Source organism: Heloderma suspectum, chromosome 6 (genome assembly GCF_057233095.1).
Source record: "Heloderma suspectum isolate Gila_16-S chromosome 6, 16-S_ref, whole genome shotgun sequence".
Lineage (NCBI taxonomy): Eukaryota > Metazoa > Chordata > Lepidosauria > Squamata > Helodermatidae > Heloderma > Heloderma suspectum.
The window spans coordinates 23,547,399-23,567,111 of NC_139463.1; the positions used below are offsets into that span (position 1 = coordinate 23,547,399).

At 45.3% G+C, this 19,713-nt stretch overlaps 1 protein-coding gene across 1 annotated transcript in view; it reads right to left on the reverse strand.

Annotated features, from left to right (window-relative positions):
- Positions 1-2,167: 2,167 nt before the first annotated feature.
- VSIG2 (V-set and immunoglobulin domain containing 2) overlaps positions 2,168-19,713 on the reverse strand; it is a 29,261-nt gene continuing 11,715 nt past the window's right edge. The window contains exons 5-7 of the mRNA XM_084803798.1: positions 18,352-18,471; positions 6,614-6,767; positions 2,168-3,736 (exon numbers count right to left, since the gene is read on the reverse strand). Of these exons, the coding sequence (XP_084659924.1) occupies positions 3,592-3,736; positions 6,614-6,767; positions 18,352-18,471 (419 nt within the window). The 3' untranslated portion in view covers positions 2,168-3,591. The remainder of the gene's footprint in view (positions 3,737-6,613; positions 6,768-18,351; positions 18,472-19,713) is intronic.

The window sequence follows — 19,713 nt, forward strand, 5'->3', positions numbered from 1 at the left end:
AAAACCTAGAGTGCTCAGATCCTTCCTGCTTCTGGCAGGCCTTTTCCTCCATCACAGGCAGATCAAAAGAGCAGAACAGATTCCACAGTTGCACCACAGCAGGACAGCTTTCAGGGCATTTCTTTTCAGACACATGAGGCTGACGGCAGCTCTTGCATCAATTGCTTTTGTAATGGGTACAGGTCTAGCATCAGCACCTGGCATGACTGGGCAGATGCCAAGGGCCCAAAGCCCTGCGAGGGCCTATTGCTGTTGCCTGCCTGGCTGCCTGCTTCTGCCCTCCTCCAATGGTCCCCCCCCCACCCAGCCTGGTACTCCAAGCAGCACAGGCTGCCAAATCTAGCCCCCTTTTAAATTTCCCACAATGCTTTCTGCCTAGCATCACTCTGAGGCATTGTGAGAAATTAAAACCATGGCTAGAGCCAGCAGCACTGTCACCACAGCCGGCTAAGTCCCCCCAGGCCCAGTGACAAAGGAGGGGGGGCCACCAGAGGACACTTTATCCAGGGCTCCCTCAACCCTGGAACCAGCCCTGAATGGCTATGTCAAACTGACATTGTCTAGAATGCTCATTTGCATTACAAATGCCTCTTTTCCCAGCTGAAGAACAATCAGACAGTCACCTAAATAGCATGAAAGGTTCAAACACAAGTTCATGGGCAAGTTACCTGGGACACAAGGGGTAGAATCCAACTAAAGTCCTACTTAAAGTAGACCTGTTGAAATGAATGGGACTTAACTAATGTAAGTCCCATTCATTTCAACAGGTCTACTTTAAGTAGGACTTTAGTTGGATTCTACCCAAGAGAGCCATGATTAGATCTCCCGACCCATTTTCCTTTTCCTAGAAGCAGCTACTGGTGGCAATTTGGATCAGGGCCACAGTGCAGGGTGGGTGTGGGCGGATGAGGGGTTAACTCTCTTTGCCCTTGCCAATTCCTTGATTCAAATTGTCATCCCCCCACCCCGGCTTGCCCCAAGCTAATATTAACTATGAAAGAGGAAAACATACAGGTACGATAGTGTTACCTGTGTATTTCCTTCTCTGTAGCTAATGACAAGTTTGAGTTGTTGAGATGCAGCAGATTTTTTGAAATCTTCTTAATAAGAGTACATATAAAAACTGCTGAGGATAAGCACCAACTTAGAAGAGGCATGCACTCCCGCATGACAGAGAAGGGGGGATGCCTCTTTTAAGTTGATGCCTCCTGCTGCATCATGCATGCATCAACTTAAGCCTAGGGAAGCATTTATCCCCACTTTAGAACTATCAGTGGAGGATGGTGGCTCTGATGTGAGTGGGGTAGTGAATCCGCTACAGGTTTCAATCATAGAATAGTAGGGTTGGAAGGGGCCTATAAGACCATAGAGTCCAACCCCCTGCTCAGTGAAGGAGCTAGCCGAGGTGCACTGGCCAACTTCAACAGACGCAGCTATGCCCAGCCTGGAAAGGGTCATGTTGTACCACCTGCCCTGCCATGCAGCTGTTAAAAAAGAAAAAAAGAAAAAAGAGGTAGGCACTAATTCAGTACCACAAACGTGGCTGAATATGCAGAGGTTCAAAACTAGGCTTTTCAGAGCTAAGAACACTGAAAGTCCTCTAAGTGGATGCATGAATCAGCTTCACTTTCTCTCACATTCATTTTAAAATCATCATCATCTCAAGTTCTTTCTGTCTTGTTTAGGAAGGAATTTGCAAATTCTGATAAATCATAAACACAACAAATGAACCAAACAAAATTCTTACCCATCTCTGGTGAACTGTCACTTTCACCACTTTTTAAAATAGAGTTAGAATGACATATTATTGTTCTTTTTGACCTGCCATAAACTGCTCTGTGAGCCTTCTCAGCTAAGGAGCAGGATAAAAACGCTTCAAATAATTAATTAATAAATAAAATAATAAACGACAGCTCTAAAAATAAGTGAATATGTATAGCAGCCTAATTTGCACAAGATCTGTGCTGTTTTGTTTGTTTCAATGAAGTGTTTGGGTTAACTGGACACAGAATGTATTTTTTTGCACACATTGAATAGCAGAGATTGCAAGAGGTCACAAGAAAAGGACTCCTAAACAGGCTTACAATTTGGGCAGCCGTGTCCAGCTCTTGAAGTCTAGGATAAAGCCTAGGACTGCTTAGTCGTAGAAGACTTAATAACAGTGAGGCAGTGGTTATGTATTTATTTCAGAGATTCAGTCACTCACTTTGCAATGCAAAAACCCTCACAGCAAGGAAAAAGATTTACAAACATAAAATAACTCACAATATAAAATCAGAACAATGAAAAAAAGAAGGATCAATAAAATGTACTAGAACAAGACCCTAACCAAGCATAGCTTGTGTGAACAGAAATGCTTTAACAGCCTGCTTAAAAGGGGCTAACTCATCAGATCACCTGGGACATTGTGTCAGGGAATTGTTTCCAGACCTTAGGAGACACCACTAAAAAAGCCCATTCAGCAGTGATCATCATGCTGATACACTTTGGGATCACCAGAAGATTTTCAGTAAGTGATCATACAGAGGAGAAGGTACATTTGGAAGAAGACATGCACTCAAGTAATGTGGACCAAGAATGCAATGGGTTTTAGAGGTAACCTCCAGCACCATGAATTTATCCCAGAAACAAACAGGCAAGCAATGGAACTCATATAGAATCAGTGTTTATGCTCCCTGCAGTTCAGACTAGAAACTGATCTGGCTGCCACGTTCTGAACTCATTCCTATTTCCACACAATCTTCAAGGGCAGCCCCATGGTAGCCCCCTACGGTAGTCCAGCTAAGTTGAGTTCAGGAATCTCTCTTTTAAAATGATTGCTCAGAACTGGGGGAAAGGGAACATCTTCCCATTCTAGCAATGGTTATTGCCTACCAGAGAGAATGGAGGAAGATTCTACATGATTTGTTGAACAAAAGGAACATCCAATGAAAAGGGACTGGATTGGCTGCCCAAGAAATACCACATAAAACTGGACTGGCAAACTTTTTTCTGTTAAGGGCTGCACTCCCTCAGGGGTAACCGGTTGGGAACCACATGCTGGACATAGGAGGAGCCAAAGCCAACATCAGATGGGCCAAGATCCTAAACCGGGCTACCTCTGTGGTCTTGGACTTGGTCTCTCTCTCTCTCTCTCTCTCTCTCTCTCTCTCTCTCTCTCTCACACACACACACACCATTTTCTCTCTCTATTTCTGCCATGTCTTCTCCCTCCCCCTCTATCTTTCTGACAACCCCTTCTCTCTCTCTCTCTCTCTCTCTCTCTCTTTCCCTCTCCCTCTCTCCCCCCACCCACTGTGTTTCTGACAGCCTCCCACTCTTCCTCCCCTCCCAGTAGGATGCTGAGGAAAGGACAGATTGCTCTTGCCAGACGGCTGTTGTAATTAGGCCAAGGGCTGTAGGTTGCCCAGTTCTGGAGGAAAAAGAAAGCATCAGAAAGGTAATGTAAAGGATGACAACGTAGCAGGCAGATTGGGAATAACAAGTCCTAAAATGGATGCTGTGATATCTTCATATGAAGCACATTTTCTGTGGAGTAAAACAGAAAAATGTAAAAAATAAAATAAAGAAAATCCAGTCACAAAGTAATGCTCAGACAAGAAGATTGTTGAGTTGGGATTTGGTGGTGCTCGCAGATCCAGGCCTGGAGGATATGTTTTCTAGGAGATGGCTTTCTGACTTGTTGTCTTTTCTCTGCAAGGAGGCCTCTGAGATTCCTGGAGCTGTGGCATCCTCCCTTTGGATGGGGGCGGGAGAAGAGAGAGAGAGAGAGAGAGAGAGAGAGGTTGAAACAGTAAGCATCAGATGACATACACTACTTTAGCTTCATAGACTTCCAAGCAGTTGCTCCAAATTACAACAGTTTTTTTTAAAGGCAGGGAATTAGCCTTTTAAATATTGATGGATTGATTGCCAAACTTTTCTACTCCATTCTTTTATCCAACGATTATCAAAGCAGCTAACAAAGCAAAAATAGCAGTCACTGCTCCTTGTTATTTATTGATTTATTTGATGCCTTTCTCAAAAAAGAAAAGAAAAAAGACTCAAGGCATCTTACAACAAAGTTAAAACATACAAAATTTAAAATTTTGTTACCCCCCCCAGTTATCCCCCTAAACTGCCACCACCCTGTCTCCTGCTGTTGCTGATGATGGGAAAGAGACTTCCCCACACAGGTACTGCAACCATCACCTCCATCCTCAAGAAAGTGACTGTGAGATGCAGTCCAAGACATTTTGCTGCCTAAGGGAGAACAGAAAATGATGTCCTCACCCCAATCAAAGTACATCGTACCAGAAGAGGGGACAGGGTTGGGGACATGGCTCAGTGGTAGAACACATGTTTTGCATGCAGAAGGTCCCAGGTTTGATCCCTGACATCTCCAGGTAGGGTTGGAAAACTCTTGCCTGAAACCCTGCACAGCCGCTGCCAGTCAGTGTTGACAATACTGTTCTAGATGGACCAGAGGTCTGACTCAGTATAAGGCAGCTTCCTATGTTCCTAAGTTATTCTGGCACCTGAGGCAGACAGTCCCACAAAGGTCTCTCCCTTTCTTGGCAGCAGAAAGAACAACAACATCCAATAATCAGCAATTTGCTGCCCTTCCATGACACCCCAAACCAGCTGCCTGAGACAGCTGCCTCACTGGCTTAATGGGAGGGCTGGCCTGGAAGGTGCTTGGTTCCCCAAAGCAGGAGGGTGAGAAGATGCGGCAGTGATGGAATAGCCAGGCAAGTGGCTATAGCATAGCATATTTCAATCCGTTATATACTACACTCACACATGCATTACGAAGGGATCTCCAAGTGTCTTCACAGCACTTTGAGCCTCTCTTCAATGCAGATTTATCTTGGCCGTGCTAGTCTACTGTTTGTCTCTAACAGCGACTACCCAGATGCCTCTGGAAAGCTTAGAAGTAGGGCAAAAATGTAATGGCTCTCCTTTTCCCCCAGCATCTGGTGTTAGGAACAAAGGAACCATCCTTATTCTCAGATCAGACCCTTGATCCACCTAGTTCAGTACTGGGCAGATTTTGGCTGGTGGGATCTACTTTGTTTTTCACTAGAGCCCCGAGAGCCACCAACTGCAGTCAGGTGCAAAATAGCGGCTTGAGAAGGCAGATGTAAATTGCAGAACATTGTGTCTCTGAGCACATGCTCAGTCCAGAAATTTCTTCTCAGTGGCAGAACTGAAGCATGTCCGCGACGTGCATGCACACACCCGCAGACATTCTTCCATGCACAAATCTACTCTTGTTTTCCTCCAGGCTTTTTAGATTTCAGAAACCTAATTCAGAAGGAAAAGAAGGCTTTTGGTTGTCACTCTTGTTAAATCATGGAGAGTCAGAAACCCTTACAGTTCTACTGCAAATCACCTGGAGAGCTAAGAGTAGATCCCACTCTGCCTTCTGCCCATCCTTGGGGCATTGCTACATCAGCCTAAAATCCTGCATTTAAAATGGGGCTTTCTGCTTCCGTTTTAAATGCAGGATCACAACGACTCCCTTTCCCACCTCCTTCTCTCCCATCTGAGTCTTCCATTATCTTTCATGGATCTCTCTCCTCTTCTTGCCCCTTTTCCTCTTTCATGGAAGGAACTCAAGTGGAACACAGCGGGATAATTTGATAGCTCATTATCTGCCATCTATTTAAAAATGGAACAAAGGGCATTTAGTGCAGGAGATGCCTTGGAGGTTAATGGCATCATGTAAAGAGTCTGTAAACTTCCATGAGGGAGCAATCTCAATTGCAGGATAAAAGCTCCGTGAGAAGAAAGCCCTGGTCTATGCTGACTCAGCATCTGTCTGAGATTTCCGGCACAAGTCTTTTCCAGCTCTAACTGGAGATGCATGGGATTGAACCTTGGACTTTTTTCTTCTTTCCTTTCCTTTTTGCATACAAAGCATGTGTTCTACTACTTTGTTACGGTATATTCACACAGGTATATTGCTTTTAAATTGGAGGCTTTATTTAACTATCATGACTATCAATGACTTTGTATAGTTCTTCATTAAAATAATCTAAGTTGGCATCCATCACCACAGCTTCGGATAGTAAATCTGATTATTTAATTATGAATGACTGAATTAAAACAATATATTAGTTTTTTCCTCTGTCCTGCACAGTACAAGGAGCTGTCTTGTAATACATATCTGTGTGGTAGATGTGGAGCACATAGCATTAGATCTTTATTATTTGTTTGATTTTATATCGAATGACTTGAAAGGTCAAGCGAGGTAACAACTGATGAAATGGCTTTAAAAATAATAAATAAATAAAAGAGGGTCCTTTAAGATGAAATTGGCTAGACCAGAAGTTGGCTAGTCAATTTCACAGTTCCATTACCAACCCAAGGGGCTGCACCTAGAAATTAGGAAAGAGGTTTTCCCCTTTCATTTGACCCTCAAATCTTCTATTGCATTTGTAAAGTTATCAGGCTACCTGTTGCATCAGGGCTTGTGCCATGACAGTGGTTAGAGGGAAGTAACTCCGATTGCTCTGCCATTTGGAATGAACACACATCTTTTATGACGTGGTTGGAAAACAATACTTCGCAACCTTTGCATAGCTGGAAAGCATTAGAATCGAGGGAAACGTGAGACAATTGGTCTAACCTTATGTCATTCCCACTGTATATGGACTGGGTCTTCTTCTTATTCGTCTTCTTCTTTCTATAGTGTAAGACATAGAGTGCTATTGCAGCAAGCAGTAGGAGAGCTAAGAGGACCCCTATAACAGCTCCCGCAATCGCTCCAGCTTGCGCCACGCCTGTTTATTGAAACACAAAACACAGGACCTGAAGCTCATTTCCAGCTCCAACCGTGCTGTGAAGATGTCATGGACCCACAAAATCTGCCAGCAATATCAGCAGTTCCCACCCCTTTGCTGCTGTATTCACATAAGTGTAATATAGTCTATGCTATATTCCATGAACCCTTGTTGTAGCTTCTGTACTTCCTGTTTTCCTTGCGCACCCCCCTGCCCCGCATGCACCTCTCACTAAAGCAATACTAAAATTTGGCGCTATTAAGCCATGTTGTCCCTTATTACAACCTTTTCTTGACTCTTTTTTTGTGGGGGGTGTCGCTGATTTTGTACCATGGCACATCTGGCTCTAGGCACGGCACCACTTTCGTAGGTTAAGCTGAAGCAAAACTTTGGATCCCAGGACTTGACTAACATCACAGTTCTGGAGAAGGTTCTCCTCAATCACCGTTCTTTTTAGTACACTGGGGTGGGGGGGAGAAAAGTAAAAGGAAGGAAGGAAGCAAAGCAAAGCAAGAAAAAGAAAGAAGAAAGAGAAGAAAGTGTACATGCACAAGAGACATTGGCACTGTTGTACATATTCAGCATTGATTCTTTAAAGAAGACACAACAACCATAAAACAGTGAGCAAGTAGTTCTGAGAGATGGAAGCACTTAGGTTAGTCCCATAGCCACAGGTGGGAGGCTGTGGGGTGGGGAGCCCCCTCAGGGATATTCCAGATTCCTTCTTGAAATTTCAGCTTTAATTTTTTTTTTTTAAAAAAGTAAGACTCTTGCCCTTTGAATTGTAGAGTCATAAGGGAAAAGTGTGCAGGCAGTATTCTGCCCAACTGCTCAGTAAAACCTAAGCCTGCTCCCTCCTTTCAATATAGTTCTTGCCAATGAAAGCTGAAGCACCAGGTTAACCAACAAGCGCAGCGGTCTTATTTGAAATTGCCCTACCGCCTTATTTTATTAATGTTTGATATAACCACATAACTTTAAGCATGCAATGCTTCAGTATAGACCCAGTTCTCACTCTCTAGTGCTAGGAATCATCCTAAATATTCAGATGGAAGGCCAGGGTATTCTGTACAACAGGATTGATAATCTGGTCTTTCCTTATGAATTCTAGCCTTTACAGGTATATTATTCTTCCTTATATCCAGAGCCGGCACAAGATATTTAGCTGCCTGAAGCAAAGTACAAGATGGCACCCCCCCGCCCCCTCCACATACAGAAGCAAACTGCACTGGCAACTGAATTTTATTTCAACCCTGGAGATGGGACAATGTCCTGTACTCCACCTGAGGGCAGCAGGGTAGTTTAGTGAATGCAGAAAGGCTGTGGGGCACACACAGGGGCTTAGGAGTAATGGCCAGAGGGCTGTCACTGCGGCTTCCCCAACATCTGCCACCTGGGGCAGTTGCCTCACTCCGGCTAATGGTAGGGCTGGCCCTGTTTATGTCTGGTGGCAGAGAATTACACATGCCAAAATTCTCTTCTCCTTCTCCTTCTTCTATACCTGCCTATGTGAATTTCACTGGAGGCTCTCCAACATATTCTTACACCTCAATCATATAAAGAAATCTGAATGTTTAAAACCTCCTCTCACGTAAAAAAGTGTTGCATGCTCCTATTTTTGTTGCTGTTTGCTAGTTTTTCCACTTCTACCAGAGCCTTTTTCTCATACACACTGTACCACATGAAGCCAATACAGATGCTCAAGATACCACTTCACACCAGTTCTTCCAAACTGCTTGGCTTTTCTAGGCCATTTGTTTTCAAAAATGTATTTCAAACATGAGGGAAGGATCCTACTTTCTCCACTTCTCATCACATTTTTCCCTACAAAATCGGAGAGAAATAAAAATGGACTTGTGAGATGCCGACATCAAGCCATTAATTTATTTCAGAATGTTGGATATTTTTTCTTTATTTGACCAACTCTGGCGTAAATGGAAGCAGGAGTGTGGCTCATTTGCAGTGGGGCAGTTTGGGCTGAACTCAGAGCCAAATTCCAGGGACCTGCAGCCCAGCTCCCCTGGTGCTGACTGGGGCTGGTGGGGTGGAGTGGAGTGCAGGGCAGCTAACAGTAGCCAGGGGAAGTGGAGGTAGGGGTAGGTGGAGGTAGGGGTAACAATAGGTAGCACTAACAGTAGGCGGTGGGGGGGGGGATCTGACCATCAGAAACAAAACCACTCCTTTGAACCTACCGTTTGTTGCTCCAATAGATACCCATTTCACATAAAAGGTAAACTGAGGCAAAGATGCACGTAAGTTGAACAAGGTCCTGAGTGCAATGCAGAAGTGGGACTGATCCCTACAAGACAAAGCCACTCCTGTGAAATCACCATTTTCTGCTCCAACAGAAACCCATTTCTCTCTCTCTCTCTCTCTCTCTCTCTCTCTCACAAACACACACACACGCACACACACTACTTCCTGCTTTCCAGGGCCAGCAGGCCATGTGCCCCAGGAAATTGCCTCACTCTGCCTAATGGTAGGGCCGGCCTTGCTGCTTTCATCTATTCCCTCCTCCTTCTCAAAGCTGCAATCCTATGCATGCTTAATGGGAGTCAGTGGGACTTACTTCTGAGTAGATCTGCAGAGGTTTGCTCTGCATATCCCATCCACAAATCTTTTCCACACACATGTATGTATTTCCCCTTATTCCCAGCTCCCCAACCTTGCTATAGCTGCTGTAGGTGGGCGTGAGCAGAATTACTTGGGCTTTTAAGAAGGAAGCAAGGAAGATCAGAAAGAAGAGGGAAAGCTGGGGCGGCAGAACACAACAGAGAGTTATGAAGCTGAATCTGGCTGCTTGTAAGAAAGCAGAGAGTAGGAATAAATGATCAATTCTCCCAATGGGGGGAAATAAATAGTGGGTCCCACAGGGATCTGTATTAGGACCAGTGCTTTTCAATCTGTTCATGAATGATCTGGAATTAGGAGTGAGGAATGAAGTGGCCAAGTTTCTGGATGACACCAAATAATTTAGGGCAGTCAAAACAAAAAGGGATTGTGAAGAGCTCCAAAAGGATCTCTCCAAATGGGGAGAAGGGGCATCTAAATGGCAAATGTGGTTTAATGTAAGCAAGTGTAAAGTGATGCACGTTGGGGCAAAAAATCCCAACTTCAAGTATAGCCTGATGGGATGTGAGCTAGCAGTGACCAACCAAGAAACAGATCTTGGGGTTGAGGTGGACAGCTCAATGAAGATGTCAACCCAGTGGGCAGCTGCTGTAAAAGAAGGCAAATTCCATGTCAGGCATAAGTAGAAAAGGAACTGAGAATAAAACTGCCAATATCATACTGCCTCTATACAATTTTATGCTGTGACCACTGTGTATGGTTCTGGTCACCACACCTAAAAAAAGATATTGTAGAGCTGGGAAAAGTGCAGAGAAGGGCAATTAAAATGATCAAGGTGCTGGAGCATCACCCCTATGAGGGAAGGTTGCAATTGCTGGGATTGTTTAGCTTGGAAAAAAGGAGGGTAAGGGGAGACATGATAGAGGTCTACAGAATTATGCACGGTGTGGAGAATGTGGATAGGGAGACATTTTTCTCCCTCTCTCAAAATACTAGAACCCAGGGTCATCCTATGAAGCTGACTGAGGGGAGATTCAAGGCCAGATAAAAGGAAGGACTTCTTCCCACACTGCATAGTTCAACTATGGAATTCGCTACCACGGGATGTGGTGATGGCCACCAATTTGGCTGGCTTTAAAAGGGAGTTGGACAAATTCCTGGAGGAAGAGGCTATCAGTGGCTACTAGTCTTGATGGCTATGTGCCACCTCCAGTGCCAGAGGCAGTGAGCCTGTGTAAGCCAGTTGCTGGGGAACATGGGCAGGAGAGTGCTGTTGCGCTCATGCCCTGGTCGACAGCTGGTTGGCCACTGTGTGAACAGAATGCTGGACTAGTTGGACCCTTGGTCTGATCCAGCAGGGCTCTTCTCATGTTCTTAGATGGTCAGGTGGGATCCAGGGGTCAGGAGAAAGAATGTGGGCTGCAACTGAAGCAGGGTACAAGGCCTCATCTGCTGCCTTATTTGGGGTGGGGGAACAGACAGGCAACCCAGAACTCTTGTTAGGGATCCAGGTAAAATTGTTCCCTCCTGGTTAGGACCGAGATTGATTCACTCCCATGTAATTTTATTCTATTACTTCTCTGATTGTATCCCTTAAGATTCTTCTAAGTCTGAACAGGCCTCAAGCATTTTTTAGAAACTCAACTGATCCTTTGCCTTAAATTGATAGTTAATTTCCACACCACTCTCTTCTTCACATGCCTTTCCCTCCCCTGCACCCTCAGGATGTTATCTTTCAAACATTTACAGATGCCATCCAATTTCTCCCTCTAGTTGCTGTTCAGCCAAGAAGCAGAGCCAGTGAGTGGGGGAGCTGTCCATGGAAATGAGAGCTAATTAAACGAGAGGAGCTGACCTGAGTGGGAGGCAAGTTAGAAAAAGGAGATATGAGTTGTCAAGGCAGGAATCAAAGCTCAGAACATTCCGCAAGTTACTTAACAGCGATCAGGTGACGGAGCAGGAATGGGCAGTAGTGTGATGCCAGACATTTCCCTGGCACTCAAAAATTCCAGTCAGCATTCAGCAGCACTTAATTTTTTAAAATAGGAGGTCCCAGACTTCACATCTGGCTGGGAGTCACATTCTGTGATCTAGAGCTGTGATTCCTCCAATTCCGATATTGGTGGGAACAGGTAGTGATGAGGGATGTCTGGATTTTATAAAATCTGTTCTGTCTGCATTTCGCAGATTGCCAGGTGCCTTTCGTTCTGTCCTCCACTCATTGAAGGAATTGGATTTTTTCCAATTCCCCCAAATGGCACAAATCCACACTTCCAAAAATGTGCGAATCTCCCACACTCACAACCCTGCCCCCAATGCAAAAATTGCCCTAAATGCACATTTTAATGCTTTAGCCTATGCAGGAAATGTGCATATTCAGCCAGTTTTTTATTTTATTTTACATATTTTCCCACAACTAAATTTGCATAAAATTCTGGAAAGTAAAAAAAAAAAAACACCCCAGAGCCCAGACTGCAAATCCATGGAATCTGTGCGATTTGGGAAAAGCCAGTCTGCTGTGGAATTCATGGGTAAGATTCATAGAAATCTGAACTCATTTGATACCATTGCTGATTTCTGCAACATCCCTAGTTGTGATCACTTCATGATGAGGCAAATGGCACGCTCCAGAAATGCTCAAAGGCATTTGATTCCAGGTGATCCAGGGACGAAGGCTGCCACCAAGAAAGGTTTAATTTAAGCTCTGCATGCTAGTCCTAGGGGGTGTCTCCACCAGCGATTTACTCTGAGCTGGCTGTGCGTTGAGATCGTTAGGAATACATGACATCATGGCCATCCAGCAGCCACTCTGGAGCTTACCAGGGAAAACCCGGATTTCCTGAGATTGCTTAAAGTCCAATTATTTTCCTCAAGTTGGGTTCTCCTCGGTATAGTTTCTGTGCGCCCCAAGCCCCGCATTGACCTTGGGTATGCTAGCCCTGCCCAGGGGTGTGGCTTTCACCCTGTCCCCAGTCAAGGGGTATTTCCTGTGTGTTTCCCGTCCCTGCACAAACCAATTAGTGTCTACTCAGAAGTAACTCCCATTGTGGTCAGTGAGGCTTGTCCCCTGAATGCCCACATCAGAATTTACAGAGATCCGCCTCAACTGAAATGGCACAGGTTAAAGCACATCTCCTAAATGCTCCAAAGTGCGATCTCGAGGCTCCGATTCTCTGTTGTTTGGTTTATTGCCTTAGGAAGTAACTACTTCACAGCTTCGTTATAGAGATCCTGCACAGCATCAGTTAGAAAGGGGGCTCATTTCCCATCCCTGTGTTCTCCCCCGCCCTTTCCCAGCACAAGCATATGTGTGTCTACTCAGAAGTAACTCCCATTGCGCTCAATGAGGCTTGCTCCTGAAATACAGGTGTATCTGGACCTTCAGGGGAAAGGGGAAAGGGGAAAGGAGAAAGGGGGGAGGGAAGCCTCTCTTACTGGCTGAGTAGCCCCTGCCAGTCAGATGCCATTCACTCCAACCCCCACCCCCACCTGGAAGTATGTTCTGTGAAGCGATATTTACTGGTGAAGAGCATTTGCCCTGCATGGACCAAAGAGCAGCAAAGCTGATTCCTTTTTAAAAATCCGGTACTCCTCCATTCGCTTCTCCTTCCATTGTCATTGTCATGGAAACACCCCCCTAGTCTAAACAATAATGCAGTGGTGCCAATAGGGCAGTACTTCAGGGCAGAGGTATTCCCTTTCAGCTGAATGAGCAGGGAGGTCCCCAACTGCAGTAGGGCTATCATATCATATTTTGCAATAAGCAAAGTAATATGAATTACCATCTAAAGAGCCCCAACCCCCATAAAACGTATTAATCCAGAGTCTACAATTACCCAGCCTCACCACTGTAACAAAGAAGCTTTTTTATTTCTTAGCACCTTAAAAGACTAGCACATTTATTATATCATAAACTTGCATAGACTAGAGTCTTCGTTGCTTTTATTGCAACAGACTAACATGGTTATTTTACTGGAAGTCCTAGAATAGAGGCTGAGTAGAAGAAGCTGAAAGAATCTTAACAGCGCTCATAGTGGGACATAAATATTTTCAACCCCCCAACCACCCACTCAACCAATGCATTCGTAATCTTAACATCAAATCCATTCCAAACGTATATTCTTTATGACAGTGATGGCCACTGGTGGCTCACAGACAGTAGCCCATCACCCAAATTGATTTCTTGAGGCCTTTGCTTGGGAGCCCAGAAACAGTCTAGATTTCTTCCCTCTCCTCCTCAAAGATGCTCAGGAAGTCCAGGATTTATGACAAAAATGCTGACCTCCCACCCACACTCTCACCCTTATTCAGATATAGACTTATTCAGATATTACTGCCAGGAAGCACACAGTCATATTCAAAACCAGTTACTTAACAATTTCTCTTGAAAACATACCAAAAGGTGAAAAACATATATTTTGTTTTTAGCTAGATAAGTTCTAATCACTGGAGTTGCACCAGAGTGTACTGTACAATTGCTGAAGAGAAAATACCTATCTATACACACACATGCACACACACACACACACACACAGAGCACCTTAAACATGCAATTTTACAAAATTGTGTAAAGATGGTGGGGAGAGTTACACAATGTTAACAATGACCCAGACAATGACCAGTAGGTACCTACCTGTGGCACTCACATTAGCCACATTCCTATTGGTAGACTGGATGTACGCTCAAGAGGAAATAGTACATTTTCCCATGTGCAAAATTACGTTTTCCCATAGACAAGATATAAAACACCCACCCAGTGATGAGGAAATGCAATATACTCCACATGAGAAGCACAACTTCAAGGAAAAGCAACTGGAATGTATGCAACAAATAGGTCACAACTCCATAGCTATTGCATATTTAAAACACCTTTTCATGCAGAAAGGTCTTGCAATGTATCTGCTAAGGATGTATCTTAATTCTTCCAAATTAACTTTCATGAAGTCCTTCAGTGAAGCTGCAACAATTCACGCCACTCAAAATATGATCAAACCTTTTATGTCCAGGGCATTGATGAGAACTGGCTTTGGGCCCAGAATTCTCCTGTAGAATTAACAGGAATGTCATTGGGGTGTCAAAACTGAGACACGGTGAAGGAGATTTAGCTCAGGGATTCATCTGATAAACCAGGAACAAAGGATATATTCAGCAGGAACTGTCAAAAGCTGAAAGTGATGGACGCAAACCATGTTTTTTTAAAGGGCAGAAGAATATTACTGGAATAACGCTTCATTTTAAAGGTGACCTTGACTACATCCAGATCCTAAGGCTGCTGCCTGCTCAGGATTCCTTAACGCAGCTCAGTTATTTCTTTAGTCACCCTGTTAGGATGCTGGAGTGTGGTTCTGGGTGGAGTTCTCTGTTTCACTGCATGCTTATTCCTGAGATGAGGATGCTAACCTCTTAAAACGTTTATTAACGTTATTAAAACTAACCTGTTAAAATGCTTAATCCTGAGATGAGGACACTAACTTCTTAAAAAGTTTGCTAGGGCCAGTTTATGCAGTCAACAGAATCACATGGTAAGCTCTTTCCTGTAACGGGGTGAAACTAGAGATGTGAAGGCTGGGGGGAAATCCAGAAAAACCCCCAGAAGAAATCAGAAAAACACCCCCCGCCCCAATTTTCCAAAAATCCTTGCGAGAAAAAAGGGAAAAAATGCTTTTTTAAAAAAACATCTCTGGGTTTCCACCCATTTTTTCGAGCCCCACCCCCGCCTTTCACATCTCGATATGAGTGCCTGAGTGGGACAATATGTGTTTTAATGTTGTCCCATGTCAACAATTCCCTCCCAATGGAAGGCCAGTATGTCAGCAGAGCCTTCTCCCCATAATGCTGTTTTTTTCTATTTCCAAGGCATTCCCTCTATCTCCTGCCCTATCAGGGAGCCTTCGAAAACACAACCTTTCCACACCCAGCCGCAGCTACAATCTCTACAATCCATGCAACATTCTACCAGTCAATTCTGCGAATTGTATAAACCATCCCCAAAGTCAGAGCTGGGTAGGGATGTACGGATCGTGCACAATCCATTCTGTCTGTGTTTCGGAGATTGTCTGGTGCCTTTTATTCTGTTGTCCGCCCATAGACAGAATCAGATTTTTAAAAATTTGCGCAAATGCGCTTTTGTGCAAATTCCCCCCAAATGCTCATTTTCACACTTTAGCCTATGGGGGAAATGTGTATTTTGGGCCAGGTTTTTCTTTTAAAATATTGTGTTTTTCTATGGCAAAAGTTGCTCAAAATCCAGGAAAGTTAGAAAACTGGTCCGCAAAGTCCATGGAATCCATCTGACAGGGGAAAAGCTGGTTCACTGTGGACTCTGCAGGTCAGAACTCATTTGGTTCCATTGCAGAGTTGTCTGACATCTCTAGTGCAGGCTCCAGGTTTTTGAGGCCCCTTGGGCAAGACACCCTCCATGGGCCCCCTCCCTCAGGGAGTCTGCCGTCTCCCCACCATTGTCACCAGCTGTGATTTCTCCTTCTCCTCTTTCTCATCATTGCTACCACTTGTTTGCTTGCCAGGCAGAGAGCCAGGGAGCAAGTAGGAAATAGCATCTACTGCTCCTCCTGTTCACCACCATCATTGTCTGGGACTAGGGATGTACGAAACGCCGCTTACCTTGCTCCGCCGGGTTCCGCTGGGGGGAGAGGCACTCCGTCCCTCCCCCCAGAATCCTCACTGAGGGGGAGGCATCTGCGCCTCCCCCCGGAATCCTGGCTGGCCAGCTCCGCTCTGCGGGGATTCCGTGGAGCTGCTGGCCGGCTCCGCCAGCAGCCGGACATCTGGCCGCTGCCTAGCAGGGACGCAAATGGCAGAGGCTGTAGCTGCCGCCGTTTGCGTCCCTGAATTCAGCCGTGATAGGCTACGTAAAGACTTACGTAGCCTATCACATCTGGGTTAAAAACACACACACACAAACGCATACACAAATGGTGGTGGCTATGGCTGCTGCCATTTGCGTTCCTTATTTTTGGCCATCTTAGTCTACGTAAATATTTACGTAGACTAAGACGAAGACAAGAAAAGGGAACGCAAATAGCGTAGCGGATGCTATTTGCGTTCCCCTTTATTTTCACCGTCTTACTCTACGTAAATATTTACGTAGACTAAGACGGTGAAAATAAGGGGGAACGCAAATAGCGTCCGCTACGCTATTTGCGTTCCCCCTTATTTTCGCTGTCTTAGTCTATGTAAATATTTACGTAGACTAAGACGGCCAAAGATAAGGAACGCAAATGGCGGTGGCCATAGCCACCGCCATTTGCGTACGCGTTTTTGTTTTTGTTTTAACCCAGATGTGATAGGCTACATAAGTCTTTACGTAGCCTATCACGAATGGGGGGGGGAACCAGGCTGCAAATGGTGGCGGCGGTTGCAGCTGGTTGGAAGACCAGCCGCTGGTGCCGCCGCAGCTTCCACTGGAGCCACTGCCATCTGGAACGTCTGCCCCAGGTAAGTCTCGTCCCGGGAGGGATCCGCGGGGGGCAGGCCGTTCCGCCACGGAGTTCCGGGGGCCGATTGCACTGGCATTCGGCCTCACTGAGATCTGTGGCGGAATTCTCTGACATCCCCATCTGGGACAGAGTGAAAGAAGCAGGTGAACCAGCAGGTTGCAACGGCGGGGAGGAGGTGCACGCCCTAGGGGCGCTTGCCAATGGGCCCCTGATGAAATGTGGGCCATCGGCAGGTGCTCAGCCGTCAGCCCTGCCTGAGATTATGGAATCAGAGAGTGAGAGGCCCAGCTTCATCAACACAACAATAAGGCTGTGATTTTGTACAAGCTGTGTATGATTTTATGTACTGTTTCTTAAGCCAAGAACAAGTTTGGTGCAGGAGGTAGCACAGATCTGTTTTGCAATGCTGGCCCAAGATGTTTTGTTGCCTGAAGTGGAGCAGCAACTGGCACCTCCCCCAACCCCCCCTTTTTTTTACAATATATCCTACACTGCAGGGCTGCTGAGAACCACTTTCTATCAGCCACAGCCCCTTCTTCCCTAATAGAAAAACAATGTTGGACTACATTGCAGGGTTGTTGTAAGCCACTCACAGCCTCATTCACACGTCCAAGTTACAATCTTGAAACAGTAGATTACACAGCAAGGTTATCATCAATTAATTCTCTCTGAACTGCCACCCATCTGCAGTGTTGGGACAATAACACTGGGCTACATTGCAGGGTTGTCAGAAGCCCCCCCCCCCCCCCAGCCTGAAATATGGTAGGGGTTGGGTGTGGATGGAGGCAAGAATCCTCTTCTGCTAGGGTTCAGGTCCAGATATTAACTAGGCCCCGTCCTTGGACACTGCTGATCTATTAATACACACACATACGTGTGCGCGGAAAACGACAACAATCCTGGGCAAGAAAATGTAGATGCACATTGGCCACTAGATGGTGCCATAGGCTCATGAAGATTTGCCAAAAATGGAGGATTTCTTTCTCACTGGTGGCATACAGCCCTCGTGTCGTCCCTCGTGCAGGGATTGCATGTTTACTGAGCACTCCAAATGCACATGAGACAACGCAATGCTTCCCCATAGCACATTCGGTGGTCTCTCGAAACTTGATTATAATGAGTGCTTCACAAAAGATTGTCTTATTGTAATCCATACAACAACCTTGTCAGGTAGGTCAGTATAATGATCCCCATATTATGGACAGGGTGCTGAGGGGCAGACAGGGCTTGCCTAAGGCTGCCCAGTGAGTTCATGGCATGACAGGTGAGAGATATTCCTGATATGGGCTTCCTGATCTGTAGCCCAGGCTCTTAGCCACTGCTCTATGCCACTTTGTAGATTGCTGTGTGGACTTAAGTTCGTTGAGCATCGCTGACTGAATACGCCATTTCAATTTAAACTTCAAATGTCAACTCCTGGATCGACGCAAGCTCAAACTGCACAAAACCAGTGCATTTTAAAGATATTTGTTGCTATTACTTTTTTTGTACCTCATAACAACCAGTGCCCGCTACTCCTTTTGGCTGGCTCTAAGCCCCTCCCTCAAATTCCCCACCTGTCACATGGAGGGATATTTGGCAGCTCTCCTGTCCAAACTCATTGGAGGAGACACATCGGTAAGTCCCAGAGAACGCAAGTGAAACGTTTATCAGCAGCAGATTCCCTGTTTGTTCATCTGTGGGGAGGAGAGAAGAACAGAATGAAAACAGATGCCAGATGGGGGAGAATTAAGTTTGGTCCAGATTTTTAAGCAAACGAACCTAATCCACGCTTCTCTGACAAATTTACAGGTCGGAACCCTGTTAGTCTTCCGACTGCACATCTTTTTGTGATACAGTTCTTGGCTCAAAAGTTGTGTCCGCAAAATGGGTATATTCAGGAAACGCACATGCAAAACTGCATGCATTCGGGGAAATTGCATACAAAATGTGTACGTTAGGGGAATTTGTGTATGGAAATAAATGCGAATTCTCACACATTTTTTTAAAGAACAGAGACTGATGTGGAAATGGGCGGGAACGGACTTAGCACTGAATACATATAAAACTGCCACAGACTGGAAATAGAGTGAATTTGTCCACCCTTACTCTCTCTAGGACAGTCAACCAGTGGCCGCAAAGACCAGACATTTATACATGTCTAAGCAGAGAGGGAAAATATGCAGTTATTTAGTTACATGTACTTATGCTCATTTGAAACACAATAGCCACTGTTACTAATCAGGTTTAGAAGGTAATGTGTACTACACTTACTTGAAATGGCCTTACTCCTTAGATCAGGGTGGGCAACTTGTGGTCCTCTGGCTGCTTTGGCCTACAACTCCCATCATACTTCACCATTGGTTATGCTGGCTTAGGCTAATGGGAGTTGTGGCCCCCCACATGTGTGGGCCTACAAGTTGGCCACCCCTGCTTTAGATGGCAATGTGTACTGTTTCACGTACTTCAACATGTGGTAAGCCCACCCTGCTGTGTTTTGGGCCACATCCTGCTGAACGGGGCACTGGACTTCTGCCCCAAAGTCCTGCCCTCATGGCACCAATGGTTTATATATTAGTGCCATCAGTAAACATGGTGGTTGGCAGAGCACAAGAGGATAGGTCCCTGCCCCAGGGGGCATACAGATTAACACGGGGTAGGCAACATTTTTGAGCCTGTGGGAACATATGGCAAGTTGAGACACTGTCCTGGGCTGCCACAAAATGGGCCAGCTGCAGATGAAAACATGGGCCTGCAGCCAGCTGCTGTCTTCTTTTCCTCAGAATGTCTCTGAGCCTCACAGGTGGCCTGGAGGCATTCTTGGGAAGAGATGGGAGCAGCTACAGGGCCTCGCTTTGCTTTGAAACAATCCCAGCTACAGGTAAGAAATGCTGCTGTTGTTATAATAATCATAATTATAATAATGATAATGATAATAC